Source organism: Crinia signifera, chromosome 3 (genome assembly GCF_055691185.1).
Source record: "Crinia signifera chromosome 3, ASM5569118v1, whole genome shotgun sequence".
Taxonomy (NCBI): Eukaryota; Metazoa; Chordata; class Amphibia; order Anura; family Myobatrachidae; genus Crinia; species Crinia signifera.
In genome coordinates, this window is record NC_139219.1 from 332,794,503 (window position 1) to 332,818,975 (window position 24,473).

At 53.1% G+C, this 24,473-nt stretch overlaps 1 protein-coding gene across 2 annotated transcripts in view; it reads left to right on the forward strand.

The window, feature by feature from the left end:
* The window catches only part of ASXL2 (ASXL transcriptional regulator 2), an 88,039-nt gene that overhangs the window by 8,611 nt on the left and 54,955 nt on the right, over positions 1–24,473 (forward strand). Inside the window, exons 2-4 of one of the 2 annotated variants that reach the window (XM_083178907.1) lie at positions 22,039–22,121; positions 22,472–22,580; positions 23,525–23,690. In XM_083178907.1, the coding sequence (XP_083035033.1) occupies positions 22,039–22,121; positions 22,472–22,580; positions 23,525–23,690 (358 nt within the window). Of the gene's footprint in view, positions 1–22,038; positions 22,122–22,471; positions 22,581–23,524; positions 23,691–24,473 lie in introns of those variants that run through there. The other variant, XM_083178908.1, reaches the window with a different exon arrangement.

A 24,473-nucleotide genomic window follows, 5' to 3' on the forward strand; every position in this document is an offset into this window, starting at 1 on the left:
CCTGTCAGCGCTGCTTCCTAGTGCAGGATAGGACTGTGGCAGGTGCCAGGTAGCAGGGGTGCCCGGATCCTGTGTGTGCTGTCCGCTCGAGGCCGCGTCCTTCCCAGCTACTGTGCAATGCACTGTGGAACACATGGTGCTGACTTCCGGAAAGTGCGTCCCACTCTTCCAGTATCCTTTCAGCGCTACCTGGATGTCCCAACCTGGGTTGGGGCAGTGTACAGAGAACACTACCCGGGTCCTACCAGGGATTCCCATGTATATGGACCTGGGTTGGCCCCTTTTTACACCACCGCTGACACAGGTCCACGAGGCAACAACCAGGTTTTTTCGGCAGTGTAAAAGGGGTGATATTAAGCATGGTGAAGTGATAAGGTAGCAGTCAATCAGCTCCTAATTGTCATTTTCAAACTTCTGATTGGCTGTTGCGTTATCATGTTCCACTTTATCAAGCTTAATACATCTGCAGCATATGTTCCCTACAGCACACACATACTAGGGGGCAGCTAACCTACCAGGGTATTTCTGGTGTGGGGGAGCACATACAAACCCCACACAGTTAGGACAGTGGTGGGAATCCATCCCAAGTCTCTAGTGCTGTGAGACAGTAATGCTAACCACTACACCAACCATGCTGGCAGCTTACACCCTGTCACACCGCACCTCTATGCCGGGTTATTGCCAGGTGAAGATGCTGTGTGAAAGCATCGGACATTATTTCCTGGGTTGACCAGTCCGGCAGGAGTCATAGATTACAGTGATGGAGACATTGAACAGCTTGGTGGTCGGGGATTAGACAGTATTATGTGCTGCAGATGAGACTCTCTCTGGGGGGAGGGCAGGGGGGGGGGTGTCTGGGTTATGAGGCTACAGTATACCAGGGTGCAGACACAGTTACCTGGGTTACATCTGTGTACACTGTGGTAGGGTGTATATATGTCCTACGGATTAATGCGGTGTGATTGCCGGCTGTATCCTTCCCTGTCTATGGGCAGACGTCAGCAGGTCAGGGGACGCAGAGCTCTGTGCTGTGATGTAGTCACATGACCCAGGTAGCTGTGCTGTCACATGACTCGCTCACCTGTATTACCGGCTGTATCCTTCCCTGTCTATGGGCAGACCTCAGCAGGTCAGGGGACGCAGAGCTCTGTGCTGTGATGTAGTCACATGACCCAGGTAGCTGTGCTGTCACATGACTCGCTCACCTGTATTACCGGCTGTATCCTTCCCTGTCTATGGGCAGACGTCAGCAGGTCAGGGGACGCAGAGCTCTGTGCTTTGATGTAGTCACATGACCCAGGTAGCTGTGCCGTCACATGACTCGCTCACCTGTATTACCGGCTGTATCCTTCCCTGTCTATGGGCAGACGTCAGCAGGTCAGGGGGCGCAGAGCTCTGTGCTGTGATGTAGTCACATGACCCAGGTAGCTGTGCTGTCACATGACTCGCTCACCTGTATTACCGGCTGTATCCTTCCCTGTCTATGGGCAGACGTCAGCAGGTCAGGGGGCGCAGAGCTCTGTGCTGTGATGTAGTCACATGACCCAGGTAGCTGCGCTGTCACATGACTCGCTCACCTGTATTACCGGCTGTATCCTTCCCTGTCTATGGGCAGACGTCAGCAGGTCAGGGGACGCAGAGCTCTGTGCTGTGATGTAGTCACATGACCCAGGTAGCTGTGCTGTCACATGACTCGCTCACCTGTATTACCGGCTGTATCTTTCCCTGTCTATGGGCAGACGTCAGCAGGTCAGGGGACGCAGAGCTCTGTGCTGTGATGTAGTCACATGACCCAGGTAGCTGTGCTGTCACATGACTCGCTCACCTGTATTACCGGCTGTATCCTTCCCTGTCTATGGAGAAACGTCAGCAGGTCAGGGGACGCAGAGCTCTGTGCTGTGATGTAGTCACATGACCCAGGTAGCTGTGCTGTCACATGACTCGCTCACCTGTATTACCAGCTGTATCCTTCCCTGTCTATGGGCAGACGTCAGCAGGTCAGGGGACGCAGAGCTCTGTGCTGTGATGTAGTCACATGACCCAGGTAGCTGTGCTGTCACATGACTCGCTCACCTGTATTACCGGCTGTATCCTTCCCTGTCTATGGAGAAACGTCAGCAGGTCAGGGGACGCAGAGCTCTGTGCTGTGATGTAGTCACATGACCCAGGTAGCTGCGCTGTCACATGACTCGCTCACCTGTATTACCGGCTGTATCCTTCCCTGTCTATGGGCAGACGTCAGCAGGTCAGGGGACGCAGAGCTCTGTGCTGTGATGTAGTCACATGACCCAGGTAGCTGTGCTGTCACATGACTCGCTCACCTGTATTACCGGTAGTATCCTTCCCTGTCTATGGGCAGACGTCAGCAGGTCAGGGGACACAGAGCTCTGTGCTGTGATGTAGTCACATGACCCAGGTAGCTGTGCTGTCACATGACTCGCTCACCTGTATTACCGGCTGTATCCTTCCCTGTCTATGGGCAGACGTCAGCAGGTCAGGGGACGCAGAGCTCTGTGCTGTGATGTAGTCACATGACCCAGGTAGCTGCGCTGTCACATGACTCGCTCACCTGTATTGCCGGCTGTATCCTTCCCTGTCTATGGGCAGACGTCACCAGTTCAGGGGATGCAGAGCTCTGTGCTGTGATGTGGTCACATGACCCAGGTAGCTGTGCTGTCACATGACTCGCTCACCTGTATTACCGGCTGTATCCTTCCCTGTCTATGGGCAGACGTCAGCAGGTCAGGGGACGCAGAGCTCTGTGCTGTGATGTAGTCACATGACCCAGGTAGCTGCGCTGTCACATGACTCGCTCACCTGTATTACCGGCTGTATCCTTCCCTGTCTATGGGCAGACGTCAGCAGGTCAGGGGACGCAGAGCTCTGTGCTGTGATGTAGTCACATGACCCAGGTAGCTGCGCTGTCACATGACTCGCTCACCTGTATTACCGGCTGTATCCTTCCCTGTCTATGGGCAGACGTCAGCTGGTCAGGGGATGCAGAGCTCTGTGCTGTGATGTAGTCACATGACCCAGGTAGCTGTACTGTCACATGACTCGCTCACCTGTATTACCGGCTGTATCCTTCCCTGTCTATGGGCAGACGTCAGCAGGTCAGGGGACGCAGAGCTCTGTGCTGTGATGTAGTCACATGACCCAGGTAGCTGCGCTGTCACATGACTCGCTCACCTGTATTACCGGTAGTATCCTTCCCTGTCTATGGGCAGACGTCAGCAGGTCAGGGGACGCAGAGCTCTGTGCTGTGATGTAGTCACATGACCCAGGTAGCTGCGCTGTCACATGACTCGCTCACCTGTATTGCCGGCTGTATCCTTCCCTGTCTATGGGCAGACCTCAGCAGGTCAGGGGACGCAGAGCTCTGTGCTGTGATGTAGTCACATGACCCAGGTAGCTGTGATGTCACATGACTCGCTCACCTGTATTACCGGCTGTATCCTTCCCTGTCTATGGGCAGACGTCAGCAGGTCAGGGGACGCAGAGCTCTGTGCTGTGATGTAGTCACATGACCTAGGTAGCTGTGCTGTCACATGACTCGCTCACCTGTATTACCGGCTGTATCCTTCCCTGTCTATGGAGAAACGTCAGCAGGTCAGGGGACGCAGAGCTCTGTGCTGTGATGTAGTCACATGACCCAGGTAGCTGCGCTGTCACATGACTCGCTCACCTGTATTACCGGTAGTATCCTTCCCTGTCTAGGGCAGACGTCAGCAGGTCAGGGGACGCAGAGCTCTGTGCTGTGATGTAGTCACATGACCCAGGTAGCTGTGCTGTCACATGACTCGCTCACCTGTATTACCGGCTGTATCCTTCCCTGTCTATGGGCAGACGTCAGCAGGTCAGGGGACGCAGAGCTCTGTGCTGTGATGTAGTCACATGACCCATGTAGCTGTGCCGTCACATGACACCTGTATTACCGGCTGTATCTTTCCCTGTCTATGGGCAGACGTCAGCAGGTCAGGGGACGCAGAGCTCTGTGCTGTGATGTAGTCACATGACCCAGGTAGCTGCGCTGTCACATGACTCGCTCACCTGTATTACCGGCTGTATCCTTCCCTGTCTATGGGCAGACGTCAGCAGGTCAGGGGACGCAGAGCTCTGTGCTGTGATGTAGTCACATGACCCAGGTAGCTGCGCTGTCACATGACTCGCTCACCTGTATTACCGGCTGTATCCTTCCCTGTCTATGGGCAGACGTCAGCAGGTCAGGGGACACAGAGCTCTGTGCTGTGATGTAGTCACATGACCCAGGTAGCTGTGCTGTCACATGACTCGCTCACCTGTATTACCGGCTGTATCCTTCCCTGTCTATGGGCAGACGTCAGCAGGTCAGGGGACGCAGAGCTCTGTGCTGTGATGTAGTCAGATGACCCAGGTAGCTGCGCTGTCACATGACTCGCTCACCTGTATTACCGGCTGTATCTTTCCCTGTCTATGGGCAGACGTCAGCAGGTCAGGGGACGCAGAGCTCTGCGCTGTGATGTAGTCACATGACCCAGGTAGCTGCGCTGTCACATGACTCGCTCACCTGTATTACCGGCTGTATCCTTCCCTGTCTATGGGCAGATGTCAGCAGGTCAGGGGACGCAGAGCTCTGTGCTGTGATGTAGTCACATGACCCAGGTAGCTGCGCTGTCACATGACTCGCTCACCTGTATTACCGGCTGTATCCTTCCCTGTCTATGGGCAGACGTCAGCAGGTCAGGGGACGCAGAGCACTGTGCTGTGATGTAGTCACATGACCCAGGTAGCTGTGCCGTCACATGACTCGCTCTCCTGTATTACCGGCTGTATCCTTCCCTGTCTATGGGCAGACGTCAGCAGGTCAGGGGACGCAGAGCTCTGTGCTGTGATGTGGTCACATGACCCAGGTAGCTGTGCTGTCACATGACTCGCTCACCTGTATTACCGGTAGTATCCTTCCCTGTCTAGGGCAGACGTCAGCAGGTCAGGGGACGCAGAGCTCTGTGCTGTGATGTAGTCAGATGACCCAGGTAGCTGCGCTGTCACATGACTCGCTCACCTGTATTACCGGCTGTATCTTTCCCTGTCTATGGGCAGACGTCAGCAGGTCAGGGGACGCAGAGCTCTGCGCTGTGATGTAGTCACATGACCCAGGTAGCTGCGCTGTCACATGACTCGCTCACCTGTATTACCGGCTGTATCCTTCCCTGTCTATGGGCAGATGTCAGCAGGTCAGGGGACGCAGAGCTCTGTGCTGTGATGTAGTCACATGACCCAGGTAGCTGCGCTGTCACATGACTCGCTCACCTGTATTACCGGCTGTATCCTTCCCTGTCTATGGGCAGACGTCAGCAGGTCAGGGGACGCAGAGCACTGTGCTGTGATGTAGTCACATGACCCAGGTAGCTGTGCCGTCACATGACTCGCTCTCCTGTATTACCGGCTGTATCCTTCCCTGTCTATGGGCAGACGTCAGCAGGTCAGGGGACGCAGAGCTCTGTGCTGTGATGTGGTCACATGACCCAGGTAGCTGTGCTGTCACATGACTCGCTCACCTGTATTACCGGTAGTATCCTTCCCTGTCTAGGGCAGACGTCAGCAGGTCAGGGGACGCAGAGCTCTGTGCTGTGATGTAGTCACATGACCCAGGTAGCTGTGCTGTCACATGACTCGCTCTCCTGTATTACCGGCTGTATCCTTCCCTGTCTATGGGCAGACGTCAGCAGGTCAGGGGACGCAGAGCTCTGTGCTGTGATGTAGTCACATGACCCAGGTAGCTGTGCTGTCACATGACTCGCTCACCTGTATTACCGGCTGTATCCTTCCCTGTCTATGGGCAGACGTCACCAGTTCAGGGGACGCAGAGCTCTGTGCTGTGATGTGGTCACATGACCCAGGTAGCTGTGCTGTCACATGACTCGCTCACCTGTATTACCGGCTGTATCCTTCCCTGTCTATGGGCAGACGTCAGCAGGTCAGGGGACGCAGAGCTCTGTGCTGTGATGTAGTCACATGACCCAGGTAGCTGTGCTGTCACATGACTCGCTCACCTGTATTACCGGCTGTATCCTTCCCTGTCTATGGGCAGACGTCAGCAGGTCAGGGGATGCAGAGCTCTGTGCTGTGATGTAGTCACATGACCCAGGTAGCTGTGCTGTCACATGACTCGCTCACCTGTATTACCGGCTGTATCCTTCCCTGTCTATGGGCAGACGTCAGCAGGTCAGGGGACGCAGAGCTCTGTGCTGTGATGTAGTCACATGACCCAGGTAGCTGTGCTGTCACATGACTCGCTCACCTGTATTACCGGCTGTATCCTTCCCTGTCTATGGGCAGACGTCAGCAGGTCAGGGGACACAGAGCTCTGTGCTGTGATGTGGTCACATGACCCAGGTAGCTGCGCTGTCACATGACTCGCTCACCTGTATTACCGGCTGTATCCTTCCCTGTCTATGGGCAGACGTCAGCAGGTCAGGGGGCGCAGAGCTCTGTGCTGTGATGTAGTCACATGACCCAGGTAGCTGTGCTGTCACATGACTCGCTCACCTGTATTACCGGCTGTATCCTTCCCTGTCTATGGGCAGACGTCAGCAGGTCAGGGGACGCAGAGCTCTGTGCTGTGATGTAGTCACATGACCCAGGTAGCTGTGCTGTCACATGACTCGCTCACCTGTATTACCGGTAGTATCCTTCCCTGTCTATGGGCAGACGTCAGCAGGTCAGGGGACGCAGAGCTCTGTGCTGTGATGTAGTCACATGACCCAGGTAGCTGCGCTGTCACATGACCCGCTCACCTGTATTACCGGCTGTATCCTTCCCTGTCTATGGGCAGATGTCAGCAGGTCAGGGGACGCAGAGCTCTGTGCTGTGATGCAGTCACATGACCCAGGTAGCTGCGCTGTCACATGACTCGCTCACCTGTATTACCGGCTGTATCCTTCCCTGTCTATGGGCAGACGTCAGCAGGTCACGGGACGCAGAGCTCTGTGCTGTGATGTAGTCACATGACCCAGGTAGCTGTGCTGTCACATGACTCGCTCACCTGTATTACCGGCTGTATCCTTCCCTGTCTATGGGCAGACGTCAGCAGGTCAGGGGACGCAGAGCTCTGTGCTGTGATGTAGTCACATGACCCAGGTAGCTGTGCTGTCACATGACTCGCTCACCTGTATTACCGACTGTATCTTTCCCTGTCTATGGGCAGACGTCAGCAGGTCAGGGGACGCAGAGCTCTGTGCTGTGATGTAGTCACATGACCCAGGTAGCTGCGCTGTCACATGACTCGCTCACCTGTATTACCGGCTGTATCCTTTCCTGTCTATGGGCAGACGTCAGCAGGTCAGGGGACGCAGAGCTCTGTGCTGTGATGTAGTCACATGACCCAGGTAGCTGTGCTGTCACATGACTCGCTCACCTGTATTACAGGCTGTATCCTTCCCTGTCTATGGGCAGACGTCAGCAGGTCAGGGGACGCAGAGCTCTGTGCTGTGATGTAGTCACATGACCCAGGTAGCTGCGCTGTCACATGACTCTCTCACCTGTATTACAGGCTGTATCCTTCCCTGTCTATGGGCAGACGTCAGCAGGTCAGGGGACGCAGAGCTCTGTGCTGTGATGTAGTCACATGACCCAGGTAGCTGTGCTGTCACATGACTCTCTCACCTGTATTACCGGCTGTATCTTTCCCTGTCTATGGGCAGACGTCAGCAGGTCAGGGGACGCAGAGCTCTGTGCTGTGATGCAGTCACATGACCCAGGTAGCTGTGCTGTCACATGACTCGCTCACCTGTATTACCGGCTGTATCCTTCCCTGTCTATGGGCAGACGTCAGCAGGTCAGGGGACGCAGAGCTCTGTGCTGTGATGTAGTCACATGACCCAGGTAGCTGCGCTGTCACATGACTCGCTCACCTGTATTACCGGCTGTATCCTTCCCTGTCTATGGGCAGACGTCAGCTGGTCAGGGGGCGCAGAGCTCTGTGCTGTGATGTAGTCACATGACCCAGGTAGCTGTACTGTCACATGACTCGCTCACCTGTATTACCGGCTGTATCCTTCCCTGTCTATGGGCCGACGTCAGCAGGTCAGGGGACGCAGAGCTCTGTGCTGTGATGTAGTCACATGACCCAGGTAGCTGTGCTGTCACATGACTCGCTCACCTGTATTACCGGCTGTATCCTTCCCTGTCTATGGGCAGACGTCAGCAGGTCAGGGGACGCAGAGCTCTGTGCTGTGATGTAGTCACATGACCCAGGTAGCTGCGCTGTCACATGACTCGCTCACCTGTATTACCGGCTGTATCCTTCCCTGTCTATGGGCAGACGTCAGCAGGTCACGGGACGCAGAGCTCTGTGCTGTGATGTAGTCACATGACCCAGGTAGCTGTGCTGTCACATGACTCTCTCACCTGTATTACCGGCTGTATCCTTCCCTGTCTATGGGCAGACGTCAGCAGGTCAGGGGACGCAGAGCTCTGTGCTGTGATGTAGTCACATGACCTAGGTAGCTGTGCTGTCACATGACTCTCTCACCTGTATTACCGGCTGTATCCTTCCCTGTCTATGGGCAGACGTCAGGGGACGCAGAGCTCTGTGCTGTGATGTAGTCACATGACCCAGGTAGCTGCGCTGTCACATGACTCGCTCACCTGTATTTCCGGCTGTATCCTTCCCTGTCTATGGGCAGACGTCAGCAGGTCAGGGGACGCAGAGCTCTGTGCTGTGATGTAGTCACATGACCCAGGTAGCTGTGCTGTCACATGACTCGCTCACCTGTATTACCTGCTGTATCCTTCCCTGTCTATGGGCAGACGTCAGCAGGTCAGGGGACGCAGAGCTCTGTGCTGTGATGTAGTCACATGACCCAGGTAGCTGTGCTGTCACATGACTCTCTCACCTGTATTACCGGCTGTATCCTTCCCTGTCTATGGGCAGACGTCAGCAGGTTAGGGGACACAGAGCTCTGTGCTGTGATGTAGTCACATGACCCAGGTAGCTGTGCTGTCACATGACTCTCTCACCTGTATTACCGGCTGTATCCTTCCCTGTCTATGGGCAGACGTCAGCAGGTCAGGGGACACAGAGCTCTGTGCTGTGATGTAGTCACATGACCCAGGTAGCTGTGCTGTCACATGACTCTCTCACCTGTATTACCGGCTGTATCCTTCCCTGTCTATGGGCAGACGTCAGGCGACGCAGAGCTCTGTGCTGTGATGTAGTCACATGACCCAGGTAGCTGTGCTGTCACATGACTCGCTCACCTGTATTACCAGCTGTATCCTTCCCTGTCTATGGGCAGACGTCAGCAGGTCAGGGGACACAGAGCTCTGTGCTGTGATGTAGTCACATGACCCAGGTAGCTGTGCTGTCACATGACTCGCTCACCTGTATTACCTGCTGTATCCTTCCCTGTCTATGGGCAGACGTCAGCAGGTCAGGGGACGCAGAGCTCTGTGCTGTGATGTAGTCACATGACCCAGGTAGCTGTGCTGTCACATGACTCGCTCACCTGTATTACCGGCTGTATCCTTCCCTGTCTATGGACAGATGTCAGCAGGTCAGGGGACGCAGAGCTCTGTGCTGTGATGTAGTCACATGACCCAGGTAGCTGTGCTGTCACATGACTCGCTCACCTGTATTACAGGCTGTATCCTTCCCTGTCTATGGGCAGACGTCAGCAGGTCAGGGGACGCAGAGCTCTGTGCTGTGATGTAGTCACATGACCCAGGTAGCTGTGCTGTCACATGACTCGCTCACCTGTATTACCGGCTGTATCCTTCCCTGTCTATGGGCAGACGTCAGCAGGTCAGGGGACGCAGAGCTCTGTGCTGTGATGTAGTCACATGACCCAGGTAGCTGTGCTGTCACATGACTCGCTCACCTGTATTACCGGCTGTATCCTTCCCTGTCTATGGGCAGACGTCAGCAGGTCAGGGGACGCAGAGCTCTGTGCTGTGATGTAGTCACATGACCCAGGTAGCTGTGCTGTCACATGACTCGCTCACCTGTATTACCTGCTGTATCCTTCCCTGTCTATGGGCAGACGTCAGCAGGTCAGGGGACGCAGAGCTCTGTGCTGTGATGCAGTCACATGACCCAGGTAGCTGTGCTGTCACATGACTCGCTCACCTGTATTACCGGCTGTATCCTTCCCTGTCTATGGGCAGACGTCAGCAGGTCAGGGGGCGCAGAGCTCTGTGCTGTGATGTAGTCACATGACCCAGGTAGCTGTGCTGTCACATGACTCGCTCACCTGTATTACCTGCTGTATCCTTCCCTGTCTATGGGCAGACGTCAGCAGGTCAGGGGACGCAGAGCTCTGTGCTGTGATGTAGTCACATGACCCAGGTAGCTGCGCTGTCACATGACTCGCTCACCTGTATTACCGGCTGTATCCTTCCCTGTCTATGGGCAGACGTCAGCTGGTCAGGGGACGCAGGGGACGCAGAGCTCTGTGCTGTGATGTAGTCACATGACCCAGGTAGCTGTGCTGTCACATGACTCGCTCACCTGTATTACCGGCTGTATCCTTCCCTGTCTATGGGCAGACGTCAGCAGGTCAGGGGACGCAGAGCTCTGTGCTGTGATGTAGTCACATGACCCAGGTAGCTGTGCTGTCACATGACTCGCTCACCTGTATTACCGGCTGTATCCTTCCCTGTCTATGGGCAGACGTCAGCAGGTCAGGGGACGCAGAGCTCTGTGCTGTGATGTAGTCACATGACCCAGGTAGCTGTGCTGTCACATGACTCGCTCACCTGTATTACCGGCTGTATCTTTCCCTGTCTATGGGCAGACGTCAGCAGGTCAGGGGACGCAGAGCTCTGTGCTGTGATGTAGTCACATGACCCAGGTAGCTGTGCTGTCACATGACTCGCTCACCTGTATTACCGGCTGTATCCTTCCCTGTCTATGGGCAGACGTCAGCAGGTCAGGGGACGCAGAGCTCTGTGCTGTGATGTAGTCACATGACCCAGGTAGCTGTGCTGTCACATGACTCTCTCACCTGTATTACAGGCTGTATCCTTCCCTGTCTATGGGCAGACGTCAGCAGGTCAGGGGACGCAGAGCTCTGTGCTGTGATGTAGTCACATGACCCAGGTAGCTGTGCCGTCACATGACTCGCTCACCTGTATTACCGGCTGTATCCTTCCCTGTCTATGGGCAGACGTCAGCAGGTCAGGGGACGCAGAGCTCTGTGCTGTGATGTAGTCACATGACCCAGGTAGCTGTGCTGTCACATGACACCTGTATTACCGGATGCAGACTATACGTTGCTGTTATATCTGTAATGGTAACTTCCTGTGACACGGTTACTGCCTGTGTACCGATGGCGGATACTCTGCGCAAGGTCCCCTACAAACTAAACAAGCGATGGTTGGCTTTATTCACAGGAGACCTTTAGGCCTTTTGCAAGCTGATTGACAGGCAGCGAATGTTTGTGGGCATCACCCCAGTGGTTTTTGGTAGTAGTGACGACGTCAGCAGCAGCCTCAATCTCCCAGCCCATCGCAGCGTAAGTCATGGCCTACACGTCCGCTGCACACAGGGGCTGGGGAATCCAATATGAATGGACCCCCCCGCCTCCCCCATCACATGGATCCTTCCTCCCTTCCTCCTTCAAACACGCTCTTGTCTCCCCAATTCTCAAAAAAAAAATCTGGACCCCAACTCTCCATCCAACTACAGGCCCATCTCCCTCCTCCCTTTTGCCTCCAAGCTCCTAGAACGTCTGACCTATAATCGTCTCCTAAACCACCTTACTGCTATCTCCATTCTAGACCCCCTACAATCTGGGTTCCGCCCTTTACATTCCACTGAAACTGCCCTGACCAAAGTCACTAACGATCTACTATCGGCTAAATCCAAAGGCCTCTTCTCTATCCTCATCCAGCTTGATCTGTCAGCTGCCTTTGACACTGTTGACCACCCTCTCCTGCTCAACACCCTCCGCTCCTTTGGCATCACTGGCACGGTCTTCTCCTGGTTCACCTCATACCTCTCCGATCGCTCCTTCTCCGTCTCCACTCCGAGCTCCTCCTCTCCTACTACCCCACAGCCAGTCGGTGTTCCCCAAGGGTCTGTCCTTGGCCCTCTCCTCTTCTCCCTCTACACCACCTCTCTGGGCACCCTCATCAGCTCCTATGGTTTTCATTACCACCTTTATGCTGATGATACCCTAATCTATCTCTCCTCCTCCGACCTATCCCCATCACTCCTGTCCAAGGTCTCCGAATGCCTCACGGCCATCTCAGCCTGGATGACCCAACGCTTCCTGAAACTAAACATGGCTAAAACTGAACTTCTAATCTTCCATCCCCCGAACATCCCCTCTTCTCCCACTATCTCCATCAGCATTGGTGAAACCGAGATTACCTCCACCAACCAAACGCTCTGTGTCATCATTGACTCCTCCCTCTCTTTCTCCCCCCACATTTGTGCTCTCTCACAGTCTTGCCGCTTTCACCTACGCAACATCTCACGCATCAGACCATTCCTCTCCACTGACGCGACCAAAATTCTCATTCACTCTCTTGTCATCTCCCGCCTTGACTACTGCAACATCCTTCTCTCTGGGCTACCTCTCACCCGCCTCGCACCTCTCCAATCCATTCTTAACGCTGCTGCTAGGCTCATCTTCCTCTCCCGCCGCCTCCCCCCTCTGTCTATCTCTTCACTGGCTCCCCATTCCTTTCCGAGTTCTCTTTAAACTCCTCACCACCACCTACAAGGCTCTCTCCTCCTCCACAGCTCCCTACCTCTCTCCACTGATCTCTATCCACACTCCCTCCCGTCCTCTTCGCTCCATCGCTGACCGCCGACTGACCTCTCACCTAATCACCTCCTCCCACTCCCGTGTCCAAGACTTCTCTCGCGCTGCCCCCCTGCACTGGAACAACCTCCCGCCACCCATCAGGCTATCTGATTCCCTTACCTCCTTCAAGCGCTCCCTCAAAACCCACTTTTTTTCGACTAGCCTATCCCCCCTCCTAACCTCTTTTGATCCTCCTATCCTGCCTCCTTTCCCCTCCGTTCCTACTTATCCTATTGTATTTCGTTCGTCCACCCACCTATTTTTAGTATGTTAACTCTTATGTGCAGGGCCCTCCTTCCTCACGTACTCACCCTACCTCTTTACCTCACCTGTGCTCCTGTCCTGTTCTTCCCTTCCTCTACTTTATCTTCAGTCTCCTCGACAATGTTGACACCTACTTCAGAACTGATGCTGATTTAGTTCTACCAGCTATACCCCTATTTATACTGTATTTTATCAACACACCCTGTACGTTACCTTGTCATTTGTTTTTTGTTTGCTATGTACAGCGCTGCGGACACTTTGCGGCGCCTTATAAATAAACGTACTACTACTACATGGATGCAGCCATGTGACGGGGTGGTGGATAACTGATCAATGCAGCAGCCCAGCGATCAGGTCTGAATCAGGCCCATTGTGCGTCTGCCCCAGTAGTGATACATGCCTCACTACTATACTAACAGTGCCCAATTCCTGCCCATTTAAGTAGGCACAGTGCCATGATACCTGGGAACGTCAAAGTGATATATGCAGTCACTGGGATCAGTCTGCTTTCCCTGTTTATGCCCACTGAGGACCACGACGGTGTCTCCACTCCATATCGCAGGGAAAAAATAAAATCTGGGAGAAGAAATGATTTCCTGCTATTGTGCCTCTCATTCTGTGGTAACATAGAGCACCCCGCGATGGTGGTGGTGAGGGGGCAGCAGACAGGGCTGGGAGGTACATACACACACTGAGGACATGCTGGCACTGCACACAGCTGACCCAGTGACGGGTTACATAGAATGCACAGAGGAGGGGGGGAGCTGGTAACAGCAGGTGGCCCTGCACAGATCACATCAGATTAGTTGCACTGGTATTAGTATACTGTAGGCGGGGTAATCCCATGTCTGTCCCAGCAGCAACGCTCCGTTATCCTGGGAATCTCTGCACTGGGGACCAAACAGAAAGTGTGACGTTCAGCACAGAGAGCCCTGCTTAGTACATAGCTGCTGTGTGTGACTTCTACTGTTATTATGGGTTATTTATATGGTGCCACAAGGGTTCAGCAGCGCCTGACAGCACATAGATGAGGAGAATACTGCGGTGTATATGTGTGTGTGTATATATATTATTATGGGTTATTTATATGGGGCCACAAGGGTTCTGCAGCGTCTGACTGTACATAGATGAGGGGAATACTACGGTGTATATGTATGTGTATATATTATTATGGGTTATTTATATGGCGCCACAAGGGTTCTGCAGCGCCTGACAGCACATAGATGAGGAGAATACTGTGGTGTATATGTATGTGTATATATTATTATGGGTTATTTATATGGGGCCACAAGGGTTCAGCAGCGCCTGACAGCACATAGATGAGGAGAATACTGTGGTGTATATGTATGTGTATATATTATTATGGGTTATTTATATGGGGCCACAAGGGTTCTGCAGCGCCTGACAGCACATAGATGAGGAGAATACTGTGGTGTATATGTATGTGTATATATTATTATGGGTTATTTATATGGGGCCACAAGGGTTCTGCAGCGCCTGACAGCACATAGATGAGGGGATACTACGGTGTATATGTATGTGTGTATATATTATTATGGGTTATTTATATGGCGCCACAAGGGTTCTGCAGCACCTGACAGCACATAGATGAGGGGATACTACGGTGTATATGTATGTGTATATATTATTATGGGATATTTATATGGTGCCACAAGGGTTCTGCAGCGTCTGACAGTACATAGATGAGGGGAATACTACGGTGTATATGTATGTGTGTGTATATTATTATGGGTTATTTATATGTGGCCACAAGGGTTCTGCAGCACCTGACAGTACATAGATGAGGGGAATACTACGGTGTATATGTATGTGTGTATATATTATTATGGGTTATTTATATGGCGCCACAAGGGTTCTGCAGCACCTGACAGCACATAGATGAGGGGATACTACGGTGTATATGTATGTGTATATATTATTATGGGTTATTTATATGGTGCCACAAGGGTTCTGCAGCACCTGACAATACATAGATGAGGGGAATACTACGGTGTATATGTATGTGTGTATATTATTATGGGTTATTTATATGTGGCCACAAGGGTTCTGCAGCACCTGACAGTACATAGATGAGGGGAATACTACGGTGTATATGTATGTGTGTATATATTATTATGGGATATTTATATGGTGCCACAAGGGTTCTGCAGCACCTGGCAATACATAGATGAGGGGAATACTACGGTGTATATGTATGTGTGTATATTATTATGGGTTATTTATATGTGGCCACAAGGGTTCTGCAGCACCTGACAGTACATAGATGAGGGGAATACTACGGTGTATATGTATGTGTGTATATATTATTATGGGTTATTTATATGGCGCCACAAGGGTTCTGCAGCACCTGACAATACATAGATGAGGGAATACTACGGTGTATATGTATGTGTGTATATATTATTATGGGTTATTTATATGAGGCCACAAGGGTTCTGCAGCACCTGACAGTACATAGATGAGGTGAATACTACGGTGTATATGTATGTGTATATATTATTATGGGTTATTTATATGGCGCCACAAGGGTTCTGCAGCGTCTGACAATACATAGATGAGGTGAATACTGCGGTGTATATGTATGTGTGTATATATTATTATGGGTTATTTATATGGTGCCACAAGGGTTCTGCAGCGTCTGACAGCACATAGATGAGGGGAATACTACGGTGTATATGTATGTGTATATTATTATGGGTTATTTATATGGTGCCACAAGGGTTCTGCAGCACCTGACAGTACATAGATGAGGGGAATACTACGGTGTATATGTATGTGTATATATTATTATGGGATATTTATATGGTGCCACAAGGGTTCTGCAGCACCTGACAGTACATAGATGAGGAGAATACTGTGGTGTATATGTATGTGTATATATTATTATGCGTTATTTATATGGTGCCACAAGGGTTCTGCAGCGCCTGACAATACATAGATGAGGGGAATACTACGGTGTATATGTATGTGTATATTATTATGGGTTATTTATATGGCACCACAAGGGTTCTGCAGCGCCTGACAGTACATAGATGAGGGAATACTACGGTGTATATGTATGTGTGTATATATTATTATGGGTTATTTATATGGTGCCACAAGGGTTCTGCAGCGCCTGACAGTACATAGATGAGGGGAATACTACGGTGTATATGTATGTGTGTATATATTATTATGGGTTATTTATATGGCGTCACAAGGGTTCTGCAGCACCTGACAATACATAGATGAGGTAATACTACGGTGTATATGTATGTATATATTATTATGGGATATTTATATGGGACCACAAGGGTTCTGCAGCGCCTGACAATACATAGATGAGGGGAATACTACGGTGTATATGTATGTGTATATTATTATGGGTTATTTATATGGCACCACAAGGGTTCTGCAGCGCCTGACAGTACATAGATGAGGGAATACTACGGTGTATATGTATGTGTGTATATATTATTATGGGTTATTTATATGGTGCCACAAGGGTTCTGCAGCGCCTGACAGTACATAGATGAGGGGAATACTACGGTGTATATGTATGTGTGTATATATTATTATGGGTTATTTATATGGCGTCACAAGGGTTCTGCAGCACCTGACAATACATAGATGAGGTAATACTACGGTGTATATGTATGTATATATTATTATGGGATATTTATATGGTACCACAAGGGTTCTGCAGCACCTGACAGTACATAGATGAGGGGAATACTACGGTGTATATGTATGTGTGTATATATTATGGGATATTTATATGGTGCCACAAGGGTTCTGCAGCACCTGACAATACATAGATGAGGTAATACTACGGTGTATATGTATGTGTATATATTATTATGGGATATTTATATGGGACCACAAGGGTTCTGCAGCTCCTGACAGTACATAGATGAGGGAATACTACGGTGTATATGTATGTGTATATATTATTATGGGTTATTTATATGGTGCCACAAGGGTTCTGCAGCGTCTGACAATACATAGATGAGGAGAATACTACGGTGTATATGTATGTGTATATATTATTATGGGTTATTTATATGGTGCCACAAGGGTTCTGCAGCACCTGACAATACATAGATGAGGGAATACTACGGTGTATATGTATGTGTATATATTATTATGGGTTATTTATATGGTGCCACAAGGGTTCTGCAGCACCTGACAATACATAGATGAGGGGAATACTACGGTGTATATGTATGTGTATATATTATTATGGGTTATTTATATGGCGCCACAAGGGTTCTGCAGCACCTGACAGTACATAGATGAGGGAATACTACGGTGTATATGTATGTGTATATATTATTATGGGTTATTTATATGGCGTCACAAGGGTTCTGCAGCACCTGACAATACATAGATGAGGGGAATACTACGGTGTATATGTATGTGTGTATATTATTATGGGATATTTATATGGTGCCACAAGGGTTCTGCAGCGCCTGACAGTACATAGATGAGGGGAATACTACGGTGTATATGTATGTGTATATATTATTATGGGATATTTATATGGGGCCACAAGGGTTCTGCCGCGCCTGACAGTGCATAGATGAGGGGAATACTACGGTGTATATGTATGTGTATATATTATTATGGGTTATTTATATGGCGCCACAAGGGTTCTGCAGCACCTGACAGTACATAGATGAGGGAATACTACGGTGTATATGTATGTGTATATATTATTATGGGTTATTTATATGGTGCCACAAGGGTTCTGCAGCACCTGACAATACATAGATGAGGGGAATACTACGGTGTATATGTATGTGTATATATTATTATGGTATATTTATATGGGACCACAAGGGTTCTGCAGCACCTGACAATACATAGATGAGGGGAATACTACGGTGTATATGTATGTGTATATATTATTATGGGTTATTTATATGGTGCCACAAGGGTTCTGCAGCGCCTGACAGTACATAGATGAGGGAATACTACGGTGTATATGTAAGTGTATATATTATTATGGGTTATTTATATGGTGCCACAAGGGTTCTGCAGCACCTGACAATACATAGATGAGGGGAATACTACGGTGTATATGTATATGTGTATATGTATATTATGGGTTATTTATATGGGGCCACAAGGGTTCTGCAGCACCTGACAATACATAGATGAGGGGAATACTACGGTGTATATGTATGTGTGTATATTATTATGGGTTATTTATATGGGGCCACAAGGGTTCTGCAGCGCCTGACAATACATAGATGAGGGGATACTACGGTGTATATGTATGTGTGTATATATTATTATGGGTTATTTATATGGGGCCACAAGGGTTCCGCAGCACCTGACAGTACATAGATGAGGGAATACTACGGTGTATATGTATGTGTATATATTATTATGGGTTATTTATATGGTGCCACAAGGGTTCCGCAGCACCTGACAGTACATAGATGAGCGAAAAATAACGAGTTACAGTACACGACAAGTATATGGTAAATAAAGACTGTTCCATCAGGGGACAGGACACTGACACCGTTATCAGGGTGGCAGAGATCTATTCTAAAAAAAGGAGAGAGGGCCCTGCTCGTGAGACATTCTAAAGGGGAGGGTCAGACAGACAGGAGTGCCACAGAAGGGGAGGGTCAGACAGACAGGAGTGCCACAGAAGGGGAGGGGCAGATAGACAGGAGTGCCACAGAAGGGGAGGGGCAGATAGACAGGAGTGCCACAGAAGGGGAGGGGCAGATAGACAGGAGTGCCACAGAAGGGGAGGGGCAGATAGACAGGAGTGCCACAGAAGGGGAGGGGCAGATAGACAGGAGTGCCACAGAAGGGGAGGGGCAGACAGACATGGGGTGCCACAGAAGGGGAGGGGCAGACAGACATGGGGTGCCACAGAAGGGGAGGGGCAGACAGACATGGGGTGCGACAGAAGGGGAGGGGCAGACAGACATGGGGTGCGACAGAAGGGGAGGGGAAGACAGACATGGGGTGCCACAGAAGGGGAGGGGCAGACAGACATGGGGTGCCACAGAAGGGGAGGGGCAGACAGACATGGGGTGCCACAGAAGGGGAGGGGCAGACAGACATGGGGTGCCACAGAAGGGGAGGGGCAGACAGACATGGGGTGCCACAGAAGGGGAGGGGCAGACAGACATGGGGTGCCACAGAAGGGGAGGGGCAGACAGACATGGGGTGCCACAGAAGGGGAGGGGCAGACAGACATGGGGTGCCACAGAAGGGGAGGGGCAGACAGACATGGGGTGCCACAGAAGGGGAGGGGCAGACAGACATGGGGTGCCACAGAAGGGGAGGGGCAGACAGACATGAGGTGACACAGAAGGGGAGGGGCAGACAGACATGGGGTGACACAGAAGGGGAGGGGCAGACAGACATGGGGTGACACAGAAGGGGAGGGGCAGACAGACATGGGGTGACACAGAAGGGGAGGGGCAGACAGACATGGGGTGACACAGAAGGGGAGGGGCAGACAGACATGGGGTGACACAGAAGGGGAGGGGCAGATAGACAGGGTTGACACAGAAGGGGAGGGGCAGACAGACAGGCGTGCCACAGAAGGGGAGGGGCAGACAGACAGGCGTGCCACAGAAGGGGAGGGGCAGACAGACAGGAGTGCCACAGAAGGGGAGGGGCAGACAGACAGGAGTGCCACAGAAGGGGAGGGGCAGATAGACAGGAGTGCCACAGAAGGGGAGGGGCAGATAGACAGGAGTGCCACAGAAGGGGAGGGGCAGATAGACAGGAGTGCCACAGAAGGGGAGGGGCAGATAGACAGGAGTGCCACAGAAGGGGAGGGGCAGATAGACAGGAGTGCCACAGAAGGGGAGGGGCAGATAGACAGGAGTGCCACAGAAGGGGAGGGGCAGATAGACAGGAGTGCCACAGAAGGGGAGGGGCAGATAGACAGGAGTGCCACAGAAGGGGAGGGGCAGATAGACAGGAGTGCCACAGAAGGGGAGGGGCAGATAGACAGGAGTGCCACAGAAGGGGAGGGGCAGACAGACATGGGGTGCCACAGAAGGGGAGGGGCAGACAGACATGGGGTGCCACAGAAGGGGAGGGGCAGATAGACAGGAGTGCCACAGAAGGGGAGGGGCAGATAGACAGGAGTGCCACAGAAGGGGAGGGGCAGATAGACAGGAGTGCCACAGAAGGGGAGGGGCAGATAGACAGGAGTGCCACAGAAGGGGAGGGGCAGATAGACAGGAGTGCCACAGAAGGGGAGGGGCAGATAGACAGGAGTGCCACAGAAGGGGAGGGGCAGACAGACATGGGGTGCCACAGAAGGGGAGGGGCAGACAGACATGGGGTGCCACAGAAGGGGAGGGGCAGACAGACATGGGGTGCCACAGAAGGGGAGGGGCAGACAGACATGGGGTGCCACAGAAGGGGAGGGGAAGACAGACATGGGGTGCCACAGAAGGGGAGGGGAAGACAGACATGGGGTGCCACAGAAGGGGAGGGGCAGACAGACATGGGGTGCCACAGAAGGGGAGGGGCAGACAGACATGGGGTGCCACAGAAGGGGAGGGGCAGACAGACATGGGGTGCCACAGAAGGGGAGGGGCAGACAGACATGGGGTGCCACAGAAGGGGAGGGGCAGACAGACATGGGGTGCCACAGAAGGGGAGGGGCAGACAGACATGGGGTGCCACAGAAGGGGAGGGGCAGACAGACATGGGGTGCCACAGAAGGGGAGGGGCAGACAGACATGGGGTGCCACAGAAGGGGAGGGGCAGACAGACATGGGGTGCCACAGAAGGGGAGGGGCAGACAGACATGGGGTGCCACAGAAGGGGAGGGGCAGACAGACATGGGGTGCCACAGAAGGGGAGGGGCAGACAGACATGGGGTGCCACAGAAGGGGAGGGGCAGACAGACATGGGGTGCCACAGAAGGGGAGGGGCAGACAGACATGGGGTGCCACAGAAGGGGAGGGGCAGACAGACATGGGGTGCCACAGAAGGGGAGGGGCAGACAGACATGGGGTGCCACAGAAGGGGAGGGGCAGACAGACATGGGGTGCCACAGAAGGGGAGGGGCAGACAGACATGGGGTGACACAGAAGGGGAGGGGCAGACAGACATGGGGTGACACAGAAGGGGAGGGGCAGACAGACATGGGGTGACACAGAAGGGGAGGGGCAGACAGACAGGCGTGCCACAGAAGGGGAGCGGCAGACAGACAGGAGTGCCACAGAAGGGGAGGGGCAGACAGACAGGAGTGCCACAGAAGGGGAGGGGCAGATAGACAGGAGTGCCACAGAAGGGGAGGGGCAGATAGACAGGAGTGCCACAGAAGGGGAGGGGCAGATAGACAGGAGTGCCACAGAAGGGGAGGGGCAGATATACAAGGGGTGCCACAGAAGGGGAGGGGCAGATAGACAGGGGTGACACAGAAGGGGTGGGGCAGACAGACATGGGGTGACACAGAAGGGGAGGGGCAGATAGACATGGGGTGCCACAGAAGGGGAGGGGCAGATATACAAGGGGTGCCACAGAAGGGGAGGGGCAGACAGGCAGGAGTGTCACAGAAGGGGAGGGGCAGACAGACAAGAGGTGACACAGAAGGGGAGGGGCAGATATACAAGGGGTGACACAGAAGGGGAGAGGCAGATAGACAGGAGTGACACAAGGGGAGGGGCGGACAGGTATAACACAGAAGGGGACGGGCAGATAGACAGCGGTGACACAGAAGGGGACGGGCAGACAGACTGGGGTCACACAGAAGGGGAGGGGCAGACAGACTGGGATCACACGCAAGGATAGGGGCAGACAGACTGGGATCACACGCAAGGGGAGGGGCGCTCATAGCTTGAAAAGAGTCACTCATAGACAACCATGGGATACGTTTCGATTTACAATGAAATGGTCATCAGGTTTCCACAATTTCAATTGCACCTGCACTGGGAGCTGCATTAGAGCCGCACATGTGGTAATACTGATCCTGTCTTCTCCCCAGGTGCTGGAGAAATACCACAACACACCTATGAGCCATAAAGAGATTCTCCAGGTCATCCAGCGGGAAGGGCTGAAAGAGATTAGGTGAGTCCCCCCCTTGTGTCTCTGTCCCAGCGTGCAGTGCTGGGCGGCGTTGCCCGGCGTGCGGTGCTGTGTGGTGTTGCGCGGCGTGCGGTGTTGTGTAGCGTGCTGGCATTGCTATGCTATAAAGGCTGCTGTCTGGTTTCCAGTGGCACGCCCCCCCCCCCCCTGTCCCAGCGTGCTGTGTAGTGTTTGCCCGGCGTGCGGTGCTGCCCGGCGTGTGGTGCTGTGCGGTGTTGCCTGGCGTGTGCTGGCATGCGGTGCTGTGCGGTGCTGTGTAGTGTTGCCCGGCATGCAGTGTTGTGTAGCGTGCTGGCACTGCTGTGTTATAATGGCTGCTGTCTATTTTTCAGTGGCACCTCCCCCCTGGCGTGCTTGAACGCCATGCTCCATACCAACTCCAGAGGAGAGGAGGGAATGTTCTACAAGGTGCCTGGCAGGATGGGGGTATACACGCTGAAGGTGAGATATTTATTGCACATTGTGTTCATGGATGGCACACCAGCGTAGGTGGCTCAGTGGCAGATGGGCATGTCTTTCTAATGGTGAGTGGGCTGGCCAACGTAGGGAGCCCGATGGAGGATGGGCTGGCCAATGTAGGGAGCCCGGTGGAGGGTGGGCTGGCCAATGTAGGGAGCCTGGTGGAGAGTGGGCTGGCCAATGTAGGGAGCCTGGTGGAGGGTGGGCTGGCCAATGTAGGGAGCTGGTGGAGGGTGGGCTGGCCAATGTAGGGAGCCTGGTGGAGGGTGGGCTGGCCAATGTAGGGAGCCCGGTGGAGGGTGGGCTGGCCAATGTAGGGAGCCCGGTGGAGGGTGGGCTGGCCAATGTAGGGAGCCTGGTGGAGGGTGGGCTGGCGAGTGTAGGGAGCCTGGTGGAGGGTGGGCTGGCGAGTGTAGGGGGCCTGGTGGAGGGTGGGCTGGCCAATGTAGGGAGCCTGGTGGAGGGTGGGCTGGCGAGTGTAGGGAGCCTGGTGGAGGGTGGGCTGGCGAGTGTAGGGGGCCTGGTGGAGGGTGGGCTGGCCAATGTAGGGAGCCTGGTGGAGGGTGGGCTGGCCAATGTAGGGAGCCTGGTGGAGGGTGGGCTGGCGAGTGTAGGGGGCCTGGTGGAGGGTGGGCTGGCCAATGTAGGGAGCCTGGTGGAGGGTGGGCTGGCGAGTGTAGGGGGCCTGGTGGTGTATGTGCTGGCCAGTGTTGGGGGACCGGTGGCGGGTGTGCTGACCAGTGTATGGGACCCGATGGCCGTTGGGCCAGCCAGTGTAGGGGGCCCGGTGGCGGGTGTGCTGACCAGTGAAGGGGGCCCGGTGGCGGGTGGGCTGGCCAGTGAAGGGGGCCCGGTGGCGGGTGGGCTGGCCAGTGAAGGGGGCCCAATGTCATATTGGCACGTTGTCATGTTTTGTTCCCTTACAGAAGGACGTGGCCGATGTGGTGAAGGATCTCTCGGACTTCTCAGAAGACAGCAGCGACCCTCAGTCTGATACTCAGAGCTCTGAGCACAGCAGCAGCACCAGCAGCAGCAGCACCAACAGTGCAGCCAGTAACAAGGACAGGACCAGGAGCTGCTGGAAGAGGAAAGGTAGGCGGGCCCCTCGCTCCCCACAGCTCACAGCCATTGGCTGGGAGCTGAGATCTGTGGTGTAGGATAATATGGCCACGCCTCCTTCTGTATGATGCCACCAACCAGTGATATAACCTGTATTATGGCATATAATGCCAGTCTATAATCCTGTAGTGGTAGGTTCCACCCAATGGCAGGATCTCCTGACTCCATCATAGGAACCATTACAAACCAGATGCCTCCTTTTACTGACCTGGACTGGGTATAGCCTATTGTCACACGGGAACATGGAGCCCCAAAAAAGCTGAGTTTTTAAGCAGCCAACGCTGTTGTATTTGGTAACGTGTTGCCGTTTTAACACTACACATGATTTGAAAGCTTTTAAAGCATAACAACTGCGCCGGACGAAATCACGCAGCATAATATCTCATGCTTACTAGTACTGAGCCTCGGGACCTGTACGTTTCCAGATAGCCGGGGTGCAGTGCTACCTTGCCTGGCTCCTGTACTGTATGTGTGTGCACGCTCCCTGCAGCAGCTGTGTGACCGGACCTGTACGTTCCCGGATAGCCGGGGTGCGGTGCTACCTTGCCTGGTTACTGTATGTGTGTGTACATTCCCGGATAGCCGGGGTGCGGTGCTACCTTGCCTGGTTGCTGTACTGTATGTGTGTGCACGCTCCCTGCAGCAGCTGTGTGACCGGACCTGTATGTTCCTGGATAGCCGGGGTGCGGTGCTACCTTGCCTGGTTACTGTATGTGTGTGTACATTCCCGGATAGCCGGGGTGCATTGCTACCTTG